General features: G+C 40.3%; 1 protein-coding gene across 5 annotated transcripts in view; it reads right to left on the bottom strand.

Moving 5' to 3' along the window:
- The window catches only part of nalcn (sodium leak channel, non-selective), a 128,654-nt gene that overhangs the window by 99,321 nt on the left and 6,788 nt on the right, over positions 1-22,545 (bottom strand). For 2 of the 5 annotated variants that reach the window (XM_057852359.1, XM_057852360.1), the window contains exons 2-8: positions 17,915-18,023; positions 17,663-17,724; positions 11,713-11,853; positions 9,597-9,779; positions 3,300-3,383; positions 3,039-3,178; positions 2,813-2,941 (exon numbers count right to left, since the gene is read on the bottom strand). In XM_057852359.1, coding sequence (XP_057708342.1) covers positions 2,813-2,941; positions 3,039-3,178; positions 3,300-3,383; positions 9,597-9,779; positions 11,713-11,853; positions 17,663-17,704 — 719 coding nt within the window. In that variant the 5' untranslated portion in view covers positions 17,705-17,724; positions 17,915-18,023. Of the gene's footprint in view, positions 1-2,812; positions 2,942-3,038; positions 3,179-3,299; positions 3,384-9,596; positions 9,780-11,712; positions 11,857-17,662; positions 17,725-17,791; positions 17,814-17,914; positions 18,024-22,545 lie in introns of those variants that run through there. The other 3 variants (XM_057852362.1, XM_057852363.1, XM_057852364.1) reach the window with 3 other exon arrangements.

The raw sequence follows: 22,545 nt of genomic DNA, 5'->3' as shown, positions 1-22,545 counted from the left end.
TTTGTTCAATACCAAAAGTTCATCTCAATACTATGTTATGTACCCTTTGTTGGCAATAACGGAGGTCAAACGTTTTCTGTAAATCTTCACAAGCTTTTCACACACTGTTGCTGGTATTTTGGCCCATTCTTCCATGCAGATCTCCTCTAGAGCAGTGATGTTTTGGGACTGTAACACGGACTTTCAACTCCCTCCGCAGATTTTCTATGGGTTTGAGACCTGGAGACTGGCTAGGCCACTCCAGGACCTTGAAATGCTTCTTAGGAAGCCATTCCTTCGTTGCCATGGCTGTGTGTTTGGGATCATTGTCATGCTGAAAGAGCCAGCCACGTCTCATCTTCAATGCCCTTGCTGATGGAAGGAGATTTTCACTCAATATCTCTCGATACATGGCCCCATTCATTCCTTTCACACAGTCAGTCGTCCTGGTCCCTTTGCAGAAAAACAGCCCCAAAGCATGATGTTTCCATCCCCATGCTTCACAGTGGGTATGGTGCAATTCAGTATTCTTTTTCCTCCAAACAAGAGAACCTGTGTGTCTACCATTCGCTGCTCAGCCTTCACCGTGTACAGACGCGCTCTGAGCTAATCGAGCTGCTTGACTGGACGCTTAGTTACTAAACCCAGATTGTTGCCTGTGTTATTTTACAGTTTTGATGTATGTTCCATGCCTGAATGTGCGTCTTTAGTTGTATGTGGGATGGGAAACTGATAAGCATATGCTTCATCCCGTCCGCCTTTGTCGTTTTCTTCGGTTCCTTAAATCATATTACATTTTGTAATTGTCAGTGATTGTCAATGATACCGATGATGATGACAATAAAATTCCATTCATTCATTCATTCAGTCATTCAAAAAGTTCTATTTTGGTTTCATCTGACCATAACACATTCTCCCAATCCTCTTCTGGATCATCCAAATGTTCTCTAGCGAACCGCAGATGGGCCTGGACATGTACTTTCTTCAGCGGGGGGACACGTCTGGCAGTGCAGGATTTGAATCCCTGGCTGTGCATTGTGTTACTGATAGTAGCCTTTGTTACTGTGGTCCCATCTCTCTGTAGGCCATTCACTAAGTCCCCCCGTGTGGTTCTGGGATTTTTGCTCTCTGTTCTTGTTATCATTTTGACGCCACGGGGTGAGGAGGGAGTTGAAAGTCCGTGGGTTAGCTAAGAGTGACACGCTGGAAGTTCGGCCCGGTGACGTCATGCACTGTGACGTAACAAGAATGGCGACCTATCACTTAAAATATTTTTACAAATTTTATTAAAACGAAAACATTAAGAGGGGTTTTAATATCAAATTATTATAACTCATTTAATATTCATCTTTTAAGAAATACTTGTCTTAAAAATCGAAGATCTACAGTGGCCGAGAGGTGTCAGGCGAAATGCATAGTCCAAACACTTTGCAAATATAAAAAAGTATGAACCCCAGTTGCAACAAAATGACAGCAAATGGCTCGTAGCACGAATGCAAATTTTCACAACACAATCCCCAATTCCTAAAGTGCGATTGCAAATTGGCAAAAGCACGAACCCCAATTGCCACAACACGACAGCAAATGGCTCGTAGCACAACAGCAAACGGCTCACAGCACAGCAGCAAAATCACGCAACACAACGGCAAGAGGATGACCCGGAAGTTAAAAAAAAAAGAAAAAGGACGACACTTTACACACTTTAAATACGGACATCCATGAAGTTGCCCCCACCCCGCAAATTTATATAAAAATGATGTTAACCGTTTGTGCTACAACGGTTTTGTAGATACAGTATTATGCTTTTATTGAGATATTAATTTCGAGTGGTGACGTCACTCGTAGCTTTTCCTCAGTTTAGCTCCCGCGGCCAATGAAGCGTACCAACTCTCTCAATAACAGAGGGCTGTCCTAATAACTAGCACGATCATAACACATTTTGCAGTAAATGAGGGGCTTAGAGGGACGTCATCACTCGAAATCAACATCTCAAGCCCCCCAATTTACTGCAAAATTGACCCAAATTTGTGTTATGATCGTGCTAGTTATCAGGACACCCCTCTGATAAGCACTTTGAATTGCCTTGTGTTGAATTGTGCTATATAAATAAATTTGCCTTGCCTTGCCTTGATATTGAGAGAGTTTGTACGCTCCATTAGCCGCGGGAGCTAAACTGAGGAAAAGCTATGACTGACGTCACCACTCGAAATTAATATCTCTATAAAAGCATAATACTGTATCAACAAAACCGTTGCAGCACAAACGATTGACATCATTTTTATATAAATTTGCATCTGATGGGTGGGGTTCGAGCTTTTGCCAATTTGCCATCGCGCTTTAGAAATTGGGGATCGTGTTCTGGCAGTTTGCATTCGTGCTTCTTTCTTTTGCAAAGCTTTTGTAATTTGGGTTCGTGCTTTTTTCTATTTGCAAAGTGTTTGGACTTTGGATTTCGCCTGCCACCGTAAGTATCACTTTAATTGGCTGAATTCTAAATCAGATGAAATCGTGACCCTGCCAACGTCATCATCCAGCTGGGAACGCTAGAGCGGTATAATGACAGGCGGGGCTAAACGGCAGATTAAAAGACTGATTTCTCGTCATCTGCTCTTTGCCAAATTGTTGTATAGAGTCGAATTATCTCAAAATATGATTGTAATTCACATAATAATGCTATTTAAGATTTTTTTATGCTGTCATAGGCACTTTAAGACCTTTCAATTCAGTTAGATCTGTGAGAACCCTGCAAATGTAATTGCCACTAAAGAATTCTTGTTTTCGATTGCACCGTTTAGGTTAGCACAGATGCATAGGCAACAATAGTGTTAATTACCCTTTCTGCGTGTCATTGGTAACACAATGATGGTTGAAGGTTCCAAACATCTGCACACCCAGAATTCCATAAAGTAAGAGAAAGAACAGCAGGAAGATTGATACACTCCAAATCTGCTCCCCGGAACGCCTGTCCAACAACAACAAGGCTTTAGACAAATAACATTTTACTGACCTAGTTCTTGATGCACAATCAATTTCAGTAAGAATAAAATGCTCAAATGTACTTAAGAATGTTAGTGATGCGGGAGCGAGGAAGCTCAAAGCGGAAGTAGATCCTGAAGGCCCGTATCATAATGAGCGCTCTGGGGATTCTCAGCATCCCCCACGGAGACATCTGATCCACCAGCTCCGCAATCTCAAACACCTTAAAACAAAGAGAGGCAGATGGTTGAAATAGTAAAACGTCTTCAATAAAGCTGGATGAGCAAATCTGAAGCGGTTATAAAGAACGAGTGCAGCAAAAAACGTTAAATGTCGCAATATACCTGCAACACCAGGGACACCCAGATGAAAAACACCATGAATCCATCAAACATGCACCAACGATCTTTCACATAGGAGTTATCCCCCTGTGCAGAGAGTAGGAGGAAATGGCAACGGAACAAATCAACAGTTATCACTCAAAAAAAAACAAAAAAAAAACAAGAAGGTAACAGTTTTAATGAGAAGCAGCCCACAGCTTTCCGCTGTGCCTCATACACACAAAAACGCACACACACGTAGACAGCACAGTGCTTAATTTGTAAATCATAAAGGTGCCGGAAAGCAAAGTACATATGACAGCGCGTGGATGACGTGACAAGCACAGGTCCCGGAACATACGCAGAAAATGGTGCTGAAAACAAAACGCAAATGCCCACTTGCCATACTGTGGGACATTTCTTTCTTTTCTTTGCGCTTTTCCGACTCTGAACCATCTTCCGTCTTTGTGAAAAAAAGACCGTAAATTCAACTCTTTTTGGAATGTTGATATAGACCCCACTCACCAACGTCACACAATGACGTGTCGCTGTATCCGGCCACCATATTGTCCGTCATTGTTTATCCGTATTCTCAATGGTTTCAATTTGTCGTGCAATTTATAGTGCAATTCAGTGAAGCCCCGGTGCTTTCAGACGCTGTAAACTCATTGGATGTGTTGCATAAAAGGCATTATGTGGAAAAGCTTCGGTCGATCCATTCGCCAGATCCATATTTGATGCCTAAATCGATATTTTTCGACCCACTGTCTTCGCCGTCTCTGCCTGACATCTGCTACCCTGATATTTACAACTATCTTGTCCACAGAAACTCAGCGTATTCTCACGAAAGTTTGAAAAACTTTAACAGCAGCACTCTAAGGGTCATTACCCCCGTGTGACCCTTTACTTCCAATTTTCTAAAATGGCGACAATCAATAAAAAAAAAGTTGCCAGCGATGGTCGACGCTTCAAGGATAGGTGGATATTGGACTATTTCTTCATTAAAATACTAAAGTTGCACCGATACCAGTATCAGCAGGGGGCGCCGATCCGGCCCGAATTGGTGGTATCGGTATCGACGAGTACCAACATTTAGGGCGCCGATACCATCTACTGGCATCACTTGAACGCAAATGTACTGTCCTCCCCACGTGAGCTAACTTCCCAAATCCCAATGCATGACATCTGTATGCCTTTCTCTCAAAATTACCAAACGAAATTAACTCCTTCGTCTTCAATTTTAAGGATGTAAACTACAACGCATATCCGCGATGTTACGCTGCTCATCTAACATAGCATTCACAAACGATTATCATGCGTAAGCTAACGTCTGCTATTAAAGCGCCGATGGGATCAGAAACGTTAAAACCGAGGGAGACTAAGCAAACTCATGGTTTCATGATGAACAATGAGTGGCAAATTAAGAGCGCCGTACTTCAAACTCATCCTGTTTATGAAAGACGACTGTCATATGTGTTGTGCAGTAATGAGCATAAGTGACTTCTGTGGCCAGAAAACACTCAAGCGGCGCAGCCCGCACACTAGATCTCATCAAATAGCAACCTAGATGTGCTACATTAGATCCCATGCCATTAGCTGCGTGAGCCTAAAGCGACGTGTAGTCCATATACTACATTGATGAATTAGAAACCGCCATGACTGAATGGAAGTTAAGCAGGCCAAATCAATCCATACCAGTGACTATAGATAATGCTGCAAATACTGTTAATTCAGTACATGTTACAGATGGACTCGGACCACAAATAGGATGTTTTGCTTAGATGGTAAATATAGCTGCTAAGAGAGCTGCAGCAATCAACAGCGTGCCCCACTTTACAAACAGTAATGATTGTTCTCGGCACTTATAGACAAAATTTCTACAGATCAGTAAGAAGTAAGCACATAAATATTATGCACTATACTAAATACTAAATGTATTGAATTGTATCGAAAATCGTACCGAACCATGACTTAACTGTATCGTTGCAACCCTTATACATACATATATATATATATATATATATATATATATATATATATATATATATATATATATATATATATATATATATATGTTTTTTTTGTTTTTTTTTCCCAACAGAGTGGTATCGGAATGGTATCGGTATCGGCCGATACTGCACAGCCAGGTATCTGTATCGGTATCGGGCCCAAAAAAATGGTATCGGTGCAACACTATAAAATACGCAACAACTGTGTCTGCCTCATTTGCAAAGAGACAGTCGCTGTTTTCAAAGAGTTCAATGTGACGCGATATTACCAAACAAGACACGCTAACAGGTAAAACATTACAGGGAAGATACGCAGCGAGAAATGAAAGCAACTTGAAGCTAGTTTAATTTTACACCAGCAGTATTTCGCAAGAGCCCGAGTGTCAAAAGAGAACGCCACAAATACGACATTGTTGAAATTATGAATTCAAAAAAAAAAATAATAAAGCAAATGTGACACACAGAAGGGCTTGCTAAAATTTGTTTAAATATATTGTTCTATGTAAATCGGGTAGCCCCCCGCATTTTTACCACACCAAATCTGGCCCCGTTTGCAAAAGGTTTGGACACACCTGTTTAACTGATGATCCGTAGACGAGGCCAGCTTCTTTCACTTGGTACCAGCTAAATATTATTCAAAATGTAATGATGGTGGAAGAAATAAGCATCTTGAATTTGAAACTGTATGTTGTCGGCGATTAGCCTCGCAATCATCTTAATTGTGGTTGTCAGCCCCAAACCCTCTAAATATATATTAAATGCATCTTACCAGATATAAAAGGACTACTACATAATCTGTGGTGATCGTTTGGTGCCCAGTTTTCTCGTCGAATTGCAGCAGTCCATCTCGCTCTCCTCTCCGGGTCTCTCGGAATACGGTAGAACTTCAAGTCTCTCCATCTATCTTCTCTGCTACTGCAACCAACCGCCACACACGCCTTCACCATTTTGATTATTAATGTTAACGAGCAGAAAAACACGCCATAATAGGAGGAATTTACGTAGGGGTAATGCGTAAACATGACCAGTTGACGGACAATATGGCGCGGAGGCGTGGTTGTGACGTCACGTGAGTGGGGTCTATACCGTTTGATCCTAGCTCGTTGTTCCCTAGATGCCGCGAATTTCAATTTCATTTTCATTAAAAAAATTTTTTTTTTTTTAATTTCAGAGTCGTGATTTGTTGGTCCAGCTTTTCAGTGCAACAACAAATCTCAGACTCTTTCAAATGATGTTAAATTTTTATAAACAACATGCAATTGTTGAGATTTGTTCTGTAAATGAATTTATGCATATTACTGTATTGGCCCGAATATACGACGGCCCATCTTATCAATATCCTACCGTACTAGGATTTAAAATATCGCGATTTATCACCTTATCCATTTATTGTCCCACCCCAGAAATACTGCAAAGCTGCTGAACAATGACAGCATTGTTTACATAATATGAAGTGATAGTAGTAAAAAGATTATTCGAATACCTTTAAAATAAGCAGTATTCGCCTCGTAAATTCAATAATTTTCCTTTACCAAACCCTAATAACACGTTTTTTGACCTGCCCACTGAGCACAAACAGTGATGTGTCAATAGGTATTATATATGTGTGTATCTTCAGATTTTCAGCATTCCGGCCGTCGTGCGGGGAAATGAGAAGCAACCTGTTTTCAACATGATAAGCCGAGGAAAATGACAAAAGCCCCCAGGTATAAACAAAGTAAAATGTCAAGGGGACATTGGATGCAGGAGGAGAGTATGAGAAAGAAAGACTGCAAAATAGCAGGGTGTGTTCAGATGAACACCATAGATGAACAAAAGCTTTGTTCATTCAGTCAAATTGCAGATTTCTTTCCAGCAAGGACATTTAATTACCGTATTTTTCGCACAATAAGGCGCAACTAAAAGCCTTCAATTTTTGCGCTATAATGGATCGATATTTGTTAATCATGGCATGATATTCCCTTTAGCACAGCTCCATCTAGTGGAAGCATAACACAACCCCTACGACTACGACTAATGTTGCGCCTTATAATGCGGTGCTCTACCTCAAAATTAACAATTGACCTAAAATTAACTAATTGCCAGCCATTGATAATGACAGATATCCAATTAGAATCTACAGGGTTTTGGTCACGTCTCCAGAAATTGCATCTTCTATTTTTGAGTAGTTAGGGGGTGAAAGTGGGCTGGAACGGTCCGGAACGCCGTTCTCGTATAAGATTCGGGGCAGAATGGTGCTTTGATCCCGAAAACATGACTCCAACTGTCAAAACCCTATGTTAAAAATTTTTTTAAAACCCGCATCTCATCTCCAAGAAGATAATCTACCAACGTCAAATTTACATACACAAGTGAACAACAAGCATAATAAGGTGCTTGTGTAGCGTCATCCATTTCCACCGATATTTATTATTTAATTAAGCAAGTTAACCAATTGTTGTACACATTAGCATTATATAGCATTTAAGCTAGCGGACTTTTGCCATGCAAATTAGCCGATTGTTGTAAACATTAGCATTATATAGCATTTATGCTAGCGAACTTTTGCGATGCATGTTAGCCAATTGTTGTAAACATTAGCATTATATAGCATTCAAGCTAGCGAACTCTTGAGTTGCAAGTTAGCCAATTACAACAATGGAGGTTGGGGTTACTGCTTTTTTTTTTTTTAACTTTTATTTTGCAAATCATTGAAAAAATACAATTTTGAATGAAAATCTGGGTTTTTTGTTTGTATGAGTTATAGGAATAACTGTGCCCAAAGCAGTTTTATCTGCATTTCATTGTTTTAGGACAGACATGTCCAAAGTCCGGCCCAGGGGCCAAATACGGCCCGTGGTCAAATTTCATCCGGCCCCCAGCCTCTGTCATAAAATCAATAACGTCTGGCCCGCACACAGATTTAATAAATTGGTCAGACGTACTGCTACCAGCATATGAAGTAGCTTACACACTAAATGCTGCTCCTCATTTACCCACTAAAATGCAGCAGCACTCTAAGCAACATTACCTTGGGTGACCCTTTACTCCCAATTTTCTAAAATGGCGACAATCAACAGAAAAAAGAAAGTTGACTGCGACGTCCGACGCTTCAAGGATAGGTGGAAATTGGACTATTTCTACACTAAGGGACCGTTTACATGGTGACTCTCCGAGCATACGAAAAATTTCAAATTTGCATCTATATGGGCCCGCTCCATTCGAACAATGTCGAAATTCCGCATGAAAACGATGTAGTATTCATGCCAGGCCATAGGGGGCAGTGCAGATTTAAATGGAGACAGTTAATGATGCACTTTGACCCCAACAAGCTCCTCAGCCTGGAAAAAAATATGCCCGCCCACTCGAAGCAATGGCATTTTTCTTTTGTTCAAAAAGGCACAAAAATGGAAACAATCAACATATTTAATTTAAAAATATTATTAACACAGTAAATTAAAGCAGAAATTCCGCTGTTTTTAATGTTTAGTAGCACCGCTGCGCATGCCCAAAGTGACGTGTACGAGTGCTGACATTATTGGCGCGTTCTCGCGCCGCAGGAGCTTTTGATATTCATGCGGAGCAAGCCCCCCTCAATCCCCCGCAATCGAATTCTTCCACTTTGGAGGCAGGATTTAGACTTTTTCGTCTTCACCTTACGTCTTCGCCGACACCATATGCACGAGAGGCGATTCCGCTACTCAGTCATTGCGTCTTTGTGTCGCAGAGTCGCCATGTAAACTGCCCCTAAACTACGCAACAACTGTGTCTGCCTAATTTGCAAAGAGACAGTCGCTGTTTTTTAAGAGTTCAATCTGAGGCGGTATTACCAAACAAGACACGCTGGCAAGATTACAGGGAAGATACATAGCGAGAAATTGAACCAACTTGAAGCTGGCTTAATTTTACAGCAGTAGTATTTCGCAAGAGCCCAAGAGTCAAAAGAGAACGCCACAAAGGCTAGTTGCGAGATTGTTGAAATTATTAATAAAAATAAAATAAAATAAAGCAAATGTAACACACAGAATGGCTTGCTAAAATGGCTTGTAAAGGACGTCAGCCAAGGTCGGCCCCCCACATTTTTACCACACCAAATCTGGCCCTCTTTGCAAAAAGTTTGGACACCCCTGTTTTAGGAGGTTTGACCTCACCCCACCCTCCTAGTAAGAAAAAAAATTCTGGCTCCGTGGCAACCTTCATGTCCAGGAGATCCGGCAAGAAATTCTAGCCACTTTCAACCCTATGAATAGTAGTAGTAATAATACTAAGCTTGATTTCCATAAGTTTCAAAGAACAAAATGTATCATTTTTCTACTGTAGTGGTGGTCGTTACCTTGATAATTCCTCTGATGTGCATCTTGGCGATCATCTCGGCCGTGTAGAGGAACATAAGCAGCGTGTCCAGAGTGAATGTCACGTACTGCAGGGGTGGATAGTGCTCGAATGTCTTTGGGGTGTTCATGCACACAGAGATGACACTGATGATGGCACAGGCTCTCAGCAGGGTGTGCACCCACTGCAGGAAGTTAAGAGACAAATTGTTTTAATATGTACTGCACATTTTCTGTTAGAGAAATTATGAAAAAGACGCAAACACATCACTAAAGAAGCATCAAGCGAACCCACACTAATTTGGCAAAATGTGCAAATTGATATAACCATCCATGTGTCCGTCTTCCGCTTATCCTAACAGGGATGACGGGGGTGCTGGAACCTATCCCAGCTGACGAAATTTAGCTATATTTTTACATTATGATTTATTTTTGTGTTTGTATTTTTTGGCGTAGGTTTTCTCATTTTCAGTTTAGCCAAGAATTTTTATTTAGATGCATTCCTATAAAAAACAGATGACTTCCAGTTATGTGACAAGATAATTCAAGCATCTGATAAAAAAAAAAAAAAAAAAGTGAGAGGCTTTATTATTAATTTAGTTTACAGTATACTGTACATACAACAGCCATACCTGTACGACAGTTAAGCAGAGGTGGGTAGAATAGCCAAAAATTATACTCAAGTACAACTAGAGTTGCTTCAAAATACTGTAATATTACTCAAGTAAAACTAAAAGTCGTCATCCAAAGAAATTCCTGAAGTACAAGTAAAAAATGTGTTCGGTAAAAAGAAAACTTAATGAGTAATTGTGTTAAAAGGTCTTTTTTTTTTAAACAATGGTATGTTATTCTTAGCACAATGGGGGTTTACAGGGTTTCCCCTACATAAAAAACATTGTGGCTCACCTCCACACCAAAATAAAAGCTGCCATGCCTTGCAAAAGAGTTTTTTGTTTTGTTTTGTTTTTGTTTTTAAGGCCGTTTCAAACTAGCAGCAGCCTAGTGTAAAGGGTTCAGGAGCAACCTATTCATTGTGTACAGCTGCTCCCTGTTAAGACCAACATAAGGTTAGTTTTTGTTTGGGTTAATGTTTTTCATGCATTCGTAATTTAGTTTATAGGTATATTTAGCCATTTTTTGTAGGAATATATGTTTGAATGATTTGTTCAGCGCATTCTAAAAAACGTTAGCATTTTATAGCATTTAAGTTAGCGGACTTTTGCTATGCATGTTAGCCAATTGTTCTTATGTTGTTCCGATATATTTTTTTATCTTTTGAATACCGTTTGAGTCTAAGCTCAGGTATTTTAATTGATTTTGAAATGCATTTATTGCTCTTGTGAAATGAAAGTGCAATTCTGCATAGTTTGAACACTCTCCTAAAATGTATTCTGCAACGCATTAAATGTTCCTAATTCGAATAACTCATTGATAATCGATTACCTAAATAATCGATAACTGCAGCCCTACTATTATTATACTGTACTATGACCTATTACATAATAATATTAGGCCCAAAAAATACAGAAAAATCCTAAAATTACAACAACATAAATCTACTGAAATGAAACAACACCTGTCTAAAGAGCTTGAGTGCCCTCTGGTGGAGAAAATATTTTTGAGTAATGTTGACTGCAGCGCTCGATGTCAAATAGTTTTTAATAGTGCTTTAAAGACGCCATGTGATTGAACACGCCGGCGTGATCATAGGACTTCCAACTGCTAGCTTGTGCATGGTCGTGTCACTGTAATTACATTTGATTGGAATAATGCAGTCATGTGATGAGTTGTGACGACTCATAGGTGAAACTGCTAGAGCCACTGTCTGGCAAGTCAAATCGAATATGTAGATTTTAAAAAAGGAATCATGTACGGACTCAAAGTAGTGGAGTAAGAGTACTGTTTCTTCTGCACAAATCTACTAAAGTAAAAACTATAGCGTGGTAAAATTACTCTTATCAGAAAGTACTCAAGTAAATGTAACAGCGTAAATGTAACGCATTACTTACAATGTCTGTAGTTAAGAATGTTCAATTGTTTATTACCCTACCAGTTAATAAATGTCAAGGAACAGATGGCGTTCCAAAAAAAAAAAAAAGATTATAAAAGTGCACCCACTGGTTTGTTGATCCAGAAGATGTCCGCACTATCTGCTAGGGTCTCATCCGGCCCAAAGTCGGTCATGGGCTGGGTCTCGACCCTGGAGCTTTGTTTCCTCTTAAGCATGCTGGGGCTTGCTGTGCTATACAGAGAGTGGATCTGACAGAGAGAGCAAGTAGACCACACAGTGACCAAAGCTAAACCAGCAAAATCAAAGCATTCTGTATCTGTTTTCAAGTCCGGAAAGTATAATGTGGCATTCAGGTAATGCTTCTTCAAGTTGGATTAAGTGTAGATCAAGGGCAGGTCAATATTAACTACATTTATGTGAATATTTACATTTGTCGTCATGAAATCACATATGAATCAGGTGTTAGCTTAATGTTAACATTAGGTTCAAAATCGAATGACAGAATACATATACAGTAGTTTTCAGGGGGATGAAAAAGTATCTGAACCCTTTGGAATTTTTCACATTTCTGCATAAAATCACCATCAAATGTGATCTGATCTTTGTCAAAATCACACAGATGGAAAAAAAACTGCTTTAACTAAAACCACCCAAACATGAATAGATTTTCATATTTTAATGACGATAGTATGAAAACAATGACAGAAGTGGTATAAATAAGTAAGTGAACCATCACATTTAATATTTTGTGACCCCCAGTTTGGCAGCAATAACTTCAACCAGACGCTTCCTGTAGCTTCAGATCAGCCAGGCACATCGATCAGGACTCATCTTGGCCCATTCTTCTCTACAAAACTGCTGTAGTTCAGTCAGATTTTTGGGATGTCTGGCATGAATCGCTGTCTAGTGGTCATGCCACAGCATCTCAATGGGGTTTAAGTCTGGACTTTGACGTGGTCACTCCAGAACGTGTATTTTGTACTTCTGAAACCATTCAGAAGTTGATTTATTTCTGTGTTTTGGATCATTGTCTTGTTGCAGCATCCATCCTCTTTTTAGCTTCAACTGTCTGACAGACGTCCTCATGTTTTCCTGCAAAACATCCTGATAAACTATTGATTTCATTCATCCATCAATGATTGAAAGTTGTCCAGGCCCAGAGGCAGCAAAACAGCTCCAAATCATGCTGCTTCCTCCACCATGCTTCATGGTGGGAATGAGGTGTTGATGTTGGTGAGCCGCTCCATTTTTCCTCCACACATGATGTTGTGTGTTACTCCCAAACAATTCAACTTTGGTTTCATCAGTCCACAAAATATTTGGCCAAAACTTCTGTGGAATGTCCAAGTGCCTTTTTGTGAACATTAAACGAGCAACAATGTTTTTTTTTTAGACAGCAGTGGCTTCCTCCGTGCAGACCTCCCATGAACACCATTTTTGGCCATAGTTTTACATATAGTTGGTGTGTGCACAAAAATTTTGGACTGCACCAGTGATTTCTGTAAGACACTCTAGGGTTCCTTTTTACCTCTCTGAGTATTCTGCACCGAAATCTTGGCATCATCTTTGGTGGACGGCCAATCCTTGAGAGAGAAGCAACAGTGGCAAACTCTTTCCACTGGTAGACAACTTCTCTGACTATCGATTGATGAACATCCAGACTTTTAGAGCTGGTTTTGTATCCTTTCCCAGCTTTATACAAATGAACAATCCTTGATCGCAGGTCTTCAGACAGCTCTTTTGACCTAGCCATGATGCTCATCAGACAATGCTTCTCATCAAAACAGTTCTTACCAGGTGTGTGTTTTATAGTGGGCAGGGCAGCTTTAAACCACTCATCAGTGACTGGGCACACACCTGGTTTAAATTGTTTGGAAAAAACTGGTTTCAATTGGTCTTTAAGTCTCCTTAGGCAGAAGGTTCACTTATTTTACTTCTTCTATCATTGTTTGCATGCTATCCTAGTTAATATATGAAAACCTAGAAATGTTTGGGTGGTTTTAGCAGAGACTTCATTATGTATTGAGGGGACATGGGGCAGATCAATAGGGGGGCTGCATTGTTGGTGAGGCCGTCAAAGCTGATCGAGTGGAATCACAGACAAAGAGGTTTTCCGGTGAAAGTTCTAGTGAATAAATGCTTAAATCCCTGAATTCTTTATAGATATGGATGTAAAACAGTCTTGATTCTTGGTTAAAAGCAAAAAAAACCGTGCAGTTAGCATTTATTTTACATAAATATGTCGAAGTACAATGCTAGTCTGTTAATGAATGTAGCTAGCGGCCGCTTGATGTAAACAGAGCTTTTCCGGTGAAAATTCTTGAGAATAAATGCTTAAATCCCCGAATTCTTTATAGATATGGACGTAAAAAGGTCTATTATTGGTTAAAACAAACAAACAAACAAAAATAACGTGCAGTTAGCATTTATTTTACGTAAATATGTCGAAGTACAATGCTAGTCTGTTAATGAATGTAACTAGCGGCCGCTTGATGTAAACAGAACTTTTCCGGTGAAAATTCTTGTGAATAAATGCTTAAATCCCCGAATTCTTGATAGATATGGACGTAAAAACGTCTTTATTTTTGGTTAAAACCCCCAAAAAATAAAATAAAATAACGTGCAATTAGCATTTATTTCACGGAAATATGTCGAAGTACAATGCTAGTCTATTCGTGAATGTAGCTAGCGGCCACCTGATGTAAACAGAGCTTTTCCGGTGAAAATTTTTGTGAATATATGCTTAACTCCCTGAATTCTTTATAGACTTAAAACTGTCTCGATTCCTGGTTTAAAGCAAAAAAAAATGTGCAGTAAGCATTTATTCTACGTAAATATGTCAAAGTACAATGCTACACTATTAGTGTATGTAGATGGTGGCCGCCTGATGTGAACAGAGCTTTTCCGGTGAAAATTCTTGTGAATAAATGCTTAAATCCCTGAATTCTTTCTAGATATGGACATAAAACGGTCTCAATCCTTGGTTAAAAGCAACAACAACAAAAAACGTGCAGTTAGCATTTATTTTACATAAATATTGCGAACTATGATGTCAATGCCGTAGCGGCTAATTTCTCCCGTTGATTTTTTTCACTTTTCAAAATGCATGCATGATACGAATAATAATTACCTTGAATCCTCAAACAAATCACTCCTGAGACAACCCTTCCTGTTTGTATGTGGTACAGCTTTCGTACTTTTAACCTAAATCCGGCATTGAATCACTGCACGTGTCGTTGCGACCCACTGCGAATAACTGAAGCGGATTGTGGGATGTCTGGACCCCCGCTTGAAGGCGTGCACAGGGGCTGGCCGAATTGACCCGTCAATACAATTATGAAGTCTATGGGTTTCAGTTAAAGCGGACACTGTTTTTAAATCTGTGTGATTTTAACAAAGATCAGATCATACTTGATGGTGATATAATGCAGAAATGTGAGGAATTTCAAAAGGTTCAGATACTTTTTCATACCACTGCAGTATAACTAGAACTACCACCAAAAAAAACAATGGATCTTTTAATGTGAATGTATTTTAGACACTATTTCCTTATATAGTGCTTTGGAGTGTTTAGTCCAGGGGTGTCAAACATGCAGCCCGCGGGCCAGAAGCAGCCCACCAGGGGGTCTAATTTGATCATCTAATTTGATGATTTTACTCTGACATTGGCGCCGTTAAACCGGAGATTTGTGAACTAGGCTCACTTCTATGTCCGCAGTCACATTTGTTCATTCGCCTCGTTCTTGTCAAAAATGGAACTGACATCTAGCGCCATAAATAGCAGCCAATGAATTGATAACGAAATGAAACAAAAATGCCTCGAAACGAAAAGGAAATGCCCCAAAATCAACAGAAAGTGACCCGGTAATACCCTACAACAGTTGTTCTTAACCTTGCTATAGGTACTGAACCTCATGAGTTTCACATGTGCATTCACCGAACCCTTTTAACACTAGAAGTCCCAGAGATTTCTGATACTCCTAAGAGTCCCAAACAATGGCCAATATGGCCTCTCCCCCGGAAAACCCAGAGGTGGCCAAATGACCCAAGTGCTTTTGAATTGGCAAGTCGTTGTCAGACACACAACAGCCGTTTAAATGGAAATGCAACCACTAGACATACATTGACTTCAGACACAATGACCACAATCCATACTCCATGCCCCTGATTCAGTCCTTCTAAACTATGGACACAATTCCTGCTTTACACTCAAATTGCAGTTCTAAAACGCTTTTTCTTCTTCTTCAAAACAATGTACACATTTGGGCCATTCTTTCTATCGTTGTGTGTGGAGTAGAGATGTCCCGATCGGGTCCGATCACGTCATTTTCAAAGTATCGGAATCGGCAAAAAAATATCGTCCAAGCCTTTTTTAAAAAAATATACAGTATATATTTTAAATAAATCGTTTTCTAATTGTATTTAACGTTACAGACATAACATTTTACACTCATCCAGGGTCTTTGTTTAGGCTTAACGTAGGGTTATCAAAAATATCCCGATAACGGCGGCAATTAATTTATTAAAAAATGTATCACGTTAAAATATTTAACGCTATTAATATATGCGCTGCACGACCCTCTCACACATTGTCGCGCTCAATCTGTTATGACGCCACTTTACCTATATAGAGAGATTATAGGTAGCGCAAAATGAGTAACGTGAATTTTGGCAGCCTTTGAAGCAGGTCTTCAAGTGGCTAAAACCTTGCAATCCCTCTCCCTATGATTAGAAATATCATGGGAAGTAATGTGGGGCAGCAAGGAGGCAATAGATCTGTCTTAACACTATAACTTATTTCCCAAAGCAGAGAAGATATATCCATTAGTAGTACGACGCACAGTCATGGTTTTACTTCCCATCATGGTTCCACTTCCCATCATGCATTGGGGCATGCTGCAGTATCATTTACTGAAAGCTCAACAAATACACTAGATGGCAATATTTAGTCACAATACACAAAGTCACAAGTCCCTCTCACAGAAATAATGTTAATAATGTAAATGCCATCTTGAGGATTTATTGTCATAATAAACAAATACAGTACTTATGTACTGTATGTTGAATGTATATATTCGTCCGAGTTTTCTTCATTTTTTTCTTAATGCATTGCCAAAATGTATATGATCGGGAAAAAATATCGGGAATGATTGGAATTGAATCGGAAGCAAAAAAAAAAAAGCAATCGGATCGGGAAATATCGGGATCGGCAGATACTCAAACTAAAACGATCGGGATCAGATCGGGAGCAAAAAAACATTATCGGAACTATCCTAGTGTGGAGTATAGGAGAAGTGAATTAAAAAATGTGTAAAAAGTGTCAAACTTCATAAACACATGTAATTAAATAAATGTAGCTTGACTTGAAGTGATACAAACTATCACATGAGTCTCGGAGGAGAGGCCAAATCGGCCATTGCTAGGGAATATTAGGAGTGTTTGTCTTGGGAAAGGCCAAGTCAGCCTCTGCTGGGTTTTCTTGTTTTAATAATGAATTCCCCCCACTCCAAATTCAAAGACGATGCAGCTACGCTAGCAAAATAATTTCTAAGGCTATGTTCATACTGCAGGTCTTAATGCACAAATTACATTTTCCCGCATTTTTCCGACTCAAGTGAGACATGAACTTGACGTTCTGATCAAGACACCTCGAATAGGAGTCGACCATTTCAAATTTACGTAAAGACAAAAATACCCGGACTTGAACTTCCAGTACAGAGTTGTCTTCCCGACGTGTTAAACACGTGATGCATGATGCCATCATGTCACACGACAAAGCACACATGGGACACAGGACAAGTGTATTCACAGCGGAACACGTCCAGCAACTTACCGTGTGACGAAATCACGCATGATCGTCATCATGCAGCACGAGTATAAGCGAGTGCGCACTTAATGCGTGTTCTGGATTGAGCGCGCGTGTGAGTACATTGGATAGAAAAAGTTGGCGACTTTTTAAATCCGCAGCACAAAGTGAAAGAAAGGTGTCTACAAGGCCATGTTAGCATATGAACAGAAGGAGAAATGGCACTCTGAATGGAGACAAAGCGCACATACCAAAGGGTAAAGTAAAGCTGAAATTGCTCCAGCACGGCACATAACATGCGATCAGGCATACCCTGCAAATAACACACAACAGTTAGTCAACGTTATGGCTCATATGGCGTACATTTACACTATACCCACATCTACAGTACGCGCGGAGAGACAGAAATGTCCACCACATCTGACATCACGGCATTTATGCGACACGTTCTGTGAATGGGTGCGGAGGAGGAAGATGGCTCGGACGAGAAGGCAAAGACTCACTGTGAGGCTCCTCATTGGTGCGTTCATCCCCGGGGCACAGAGAGGTGGAGAGACCAACCAGAGAGAGCGGAGATGCAAAAATCAAGAGTGTCCTCAGGGCCTGAAGGTGCTGTGGCAGCAATCAGTAGTGGACATAAGTTACATAACAGTACAAAAGAGACATTGGAGGACAGAACAGTAGGCTTGACATTAGAGCTGAAACGAATACTCGAGCAACTCGAGTAACTCGAGTTTAAAAACTGATCCGAGTAACTTTATTCACCTCGAGTAGTCGTTTATTTTGACAGCTCTAAGCATCACGTTTTGCTCGGACTACTTTTAATGCGGGCCAACGCGCTGATGTCACGCGCGTAGAGGAAGAAGCAAAAAAAAAAAAAAAAAAAACTTACTGCAGCCGACAGCCGCTACAAACGACGCCGGCGTTGCTAAATACTAGCCTGCACGATGCTACGTTTGGTAGCAGGTAGCGTCTGATGAGTCTCATAGAGATAACATGTATGTTGAACTAGATGCGAAATGACAGACTCGGCCGCATCTGGGCAGCGTTCGTAAACAGCCGCCATCTTAAAGCAGTAGAGCGCTAAGCACTAATAAAGAGCGCTAAGCGCAAATAAATAAGATTAACGTTACTATTACTAGCTCACGTAACGTTAGCCCCGCGGAGGGCTAGGTTTCTATTAATTATGACCACTGTCGATGCGTGGCTAACGTGTCTCACATACAGGCTTTAACATAACATAGCGATGTGGAGTGATGAGGGTGTAAAATAAAACCTCAATAATGCTAACTATCAATTTTAGCTCAGTAGTCATTGCTGGATAAAACACCAAGTAGCACTGGTCCCTAATGTGCTCCAATACAGCCTGTATCATACATTTATTTTGAACACTGCAAAAACTCAAAATCCAATCAGGACTTACAGTTTAGACTAACTTAAAATTTAACTAGAACTTAAAAATGGCTTGTCACAAATAGAAATTCAATTAAAACACGTGGGAGTGATGTGTGTTATCAAGCGTAACAGCATTTTTAGGTGTATGTATATATATATATATATATATATATATATATATATTTTTTTTTTTTAAATAAGATCTAAAGGTTTTTTGAGTGAAAGCAGTGAATTAGTCTTTTTTTTAATTCTAGCTACATCTGAGATGCAATTGTTGGCTGTTTTCAACAATATACATCGAAAATAAAGACATTTATTGACTGAAAATGGTTCAAGATTAGATGAAATGTCTTGTTTTCCCATGTATATTTATAATTGCTCTTCACCTAAAAATATATTTGTTTTATCCGATTACTCGATTAATCAATAGAATTTTCAGTCGATTACTCGATTACTAAAATATTCGATAGCTGCAGCCCTACTAGACATTCACTACATACAGTTTTTAACCGTTAACTGATATCCCAATGTTGTCCAACTCCAAAAATCTGATACCGATATTAAACCAATGCCAATATATGCGGTCGTGGGCTTAACATATTATTGCTATTGTATTGTGATTAGAGCTGAAACGAATACTCGGACACTAGTGTGAAGCCGCCGACGACTGCAGGGGTGGAACTTAAGAGGGGTGGGACCGCACCCGGGCCTCAAAGAGGCCAGGTTTGCGTGCGTAAACGACACGTGGTTGGGCGAGAGGGTTAAATAGAAAGGTAACATGATGCTCGGAGCTATAATACAGGTAGTTCCCGGGTTACGAACGAGTTCCGTTCCTACGCTGGCGACGTAACCCGAACTTTCGCACAAGTCAGAATCAACCTTTTGACCCTTAATTTCTAGGGGTGCACGGTATCCATTTTTTGAACCGATACCGAGATCGATAACTTCCTGCTCCTCAAAGCCGATACCGATAACCGATAATAAATATATAATTTTTAAAATGTAGAACCTGAGTTTTTGAACACCTGGAGGTTTAAAAAAAAAAGTCCGCATTACTGCAGACGCTGCACCGATCCGCCTGTCGATCTCCCGCTCCCTCCTACCCTCACTCATGAACAACACCCCTAGATATTTGAACTCCTCCACTTGGGTCAGGATCTCATTCCTGACCCGGAGAGGGCACTCCACCCTTTTCCGACTGAGTACCATGGTCTCGGATTTGGAGGTGCTGATCTTCATCCCAACCGCTTCACACTCTGCTGCGAACCACTCCAGTGAGAGTTGGAGGTCACGGCTTGATGAAGCCATCAGCACCACATCATCTGCAAAAAGCAGAGATTCAATGCTGAAGTCACCAAACCGGACCCCATTAACACTTCGGCTGCGCCTAGAAATTCTGTCCATAAAAATTATGAACGGAATCGGTGACAAAGGGCAGCCTTGGCGGAGTCCAACCCTCACTGGGAAGGAATTCGACTTACTGCCGGCAATCGGGACCAAACTCTGACACCGGTCGTACAGGGACCGAACAGCCCTTACCGAGGGGCTCGGTACCCCGTACTCGCGGAGAACCCCCTCAGGACTCCCCGAGGCACACGATCGAACGCCTTCTCCAAATCCACAAAGCACATGTAGGCTGGTTGGGCGAACTCCCATGCACCCTCGAGGACCCTACCGAGGGTGTAGAGCTTGTCAGATGTTCCACGGCCGGGACAAAAACCACACTGCTCCTCAGCCAATTTGAAGAGATTAAAATAAATATCAAATCCACTATCCGCCTGATAGAACAGACACACAAATATAAAAGATTTAAATGTTTATTGAATATCCATTTTAGTCTTGTTTAACTGGGAGAATTGGTCACAAAAGACAGGCTTTAATTTGTTATATTATGCACAGGCATTGTCACAAATGTGATCACACAAAACACAACCACGCATCGCAACCCCGCATTTCCTCCTTCTCCTGAGTTCTCACAAATAAAACTAAATTTAAGGGGGGATTTTCGGGCTCGCACCTACAAATAAAACATAAAATTTTGTGGTTTTTTCGGGCTCGGACCTGCAAACCCAGTTCATTGATTGGGCTCGGGCCGGGTCGGGCTGGATTTTTTGGGGGCAAGGATTTAACCTCTAGTTTGGCCTACACCAGGCTGTAAGTTGTTTCAGCTAATATATGTTTGTATTCATTTGTAGTCAAGTTTATAGGTACACTTTGTGGAGTTATGTGTCAGCAATTTGCTATGAGAATTGTTAAGACGTTAGCATTAGTAGCATTTATGCTAGCGGACTTTTGTTTGGTAATATAATCTACTAAATTTACATATTATTCAGACTACATGGACGTTTGAACACCAATTGCTTTGTGTCGTGTTTTATTGTTAAAATGTGTGTCATTTTGAACATAAGTGTACATATGTGGGTTGCAGCTTCACAAATTGTCAAAAGTGAAGGAATGAAAAAGCTTCAAAATGAACAATTGCCTTGTTTGCTGTTTGTAAAGCCGAACAACTTCATGTTGAGTGAGGCCAGAACAAGTCATGTTAATAAAGTTAAAAAATTTTTTTTAAAAAGATACTGTGAGGTACAAATAGGTACTGCTTGCGAGACAATAGTAGACGAGACTTCGGTGCCATTAAATCGAAATCGCCTTAAGTGGAGTATGTCGTAACCCCGGAACTACCTGTATAGGGCAGGGGTATCCAACTCCGGTTCTCGAGAGCCCCTATCCAGCCGCAATTAAAAAACAGATCACTTTCACCTGATTCCAAAACGGTGCGATCGCCCCGATTCCCAATCACGTGATCGGGACATCCCTCGTTTTAAGTTGTTTGGAGAGGCCTACAGAAAAAAATTCCACCTGCACCCCACCCACACAAACTGGACAATCGTCTTGAGGAGCCCGCAGATGATTGTCCACCAGCAACCCCCCCCCCCCCCCCCCCCCCCCGGACGATACACTCAGGGGGTCCAGTTTATACTCATAATAAATAAAAATTACAAATAAATCACATTTACACTAGTTACCCCCAAAGAGGTACTCAACTGTAACCAAAGCATTATAAATACAGGCAGGTAATCATAGGACATGCATATGCAATGAATATTCCCAAGATGCATTTTGCTCGGCGTTTGCACAGATTTTTAATTATAATGTGTTTTATTACTTTTCTTAGTGACTATTTCTTTCTGGCGAAGCAGTAGTTAGTAGGTATTAAAAAGTTATTAAGTGTTGTTTGAAATTTCACCACATCCTTCAACTTATTACATCTCATTATCGAGATGTCAAGATTTTTTCAATATATATCTCACGAGAAAAGACCACCAGGGATGGCAAGCAGAAAGACTGATAGCAAAGGAAACACAGTGCTAACATCACAGTTCTGGCTGCTCCGTGCACTGAACAACTTTAAAACCAAGTGTCACAAAAAAAAGGCAAAAACAAATCTCAGCATTATGACAGGAAAGTGAAACCTGGCCATCATTTGCCTTCACATTTAAAATACACTCACATTTAGAAACAATTAGAGATTGTGATTATTGCACTTAACGTAGAGAGAAGAGTGACAAGAAAATAACAAGGCCTGGCTGCTATTATGTGGGAGGACCGGTGGTGAGAACGACAATTAACTTTCCATTTGGGGGAAAGAGGACACGTTCCTTGCAATCTGGATGAAATCACATCAATTGTAAATCAGTGTGAGAAGGATTCTTTTTTTAACTTTTCACAACAAGAAACA

This window comes from Corythoichthys intestinalis, chromosome 12 (genome assembly GCF_030265065.1).
Source record: "Corythoichthys intestinalis isolate RoL2023-P3 chromosome 12, ASM3026506v1, whole genome shotgun sequence".
NCBI lineage: Eukaryota > Metazoa > Chordata > Actinopteri > Syngnathiformes > Syngnathidae > Corythoichthys > Corythoichthys intestinalis.
Note: the sequence above shows the minus strand (reverse complement) of the source record. Positions and strands in the feature narration are given on the sequence as shown.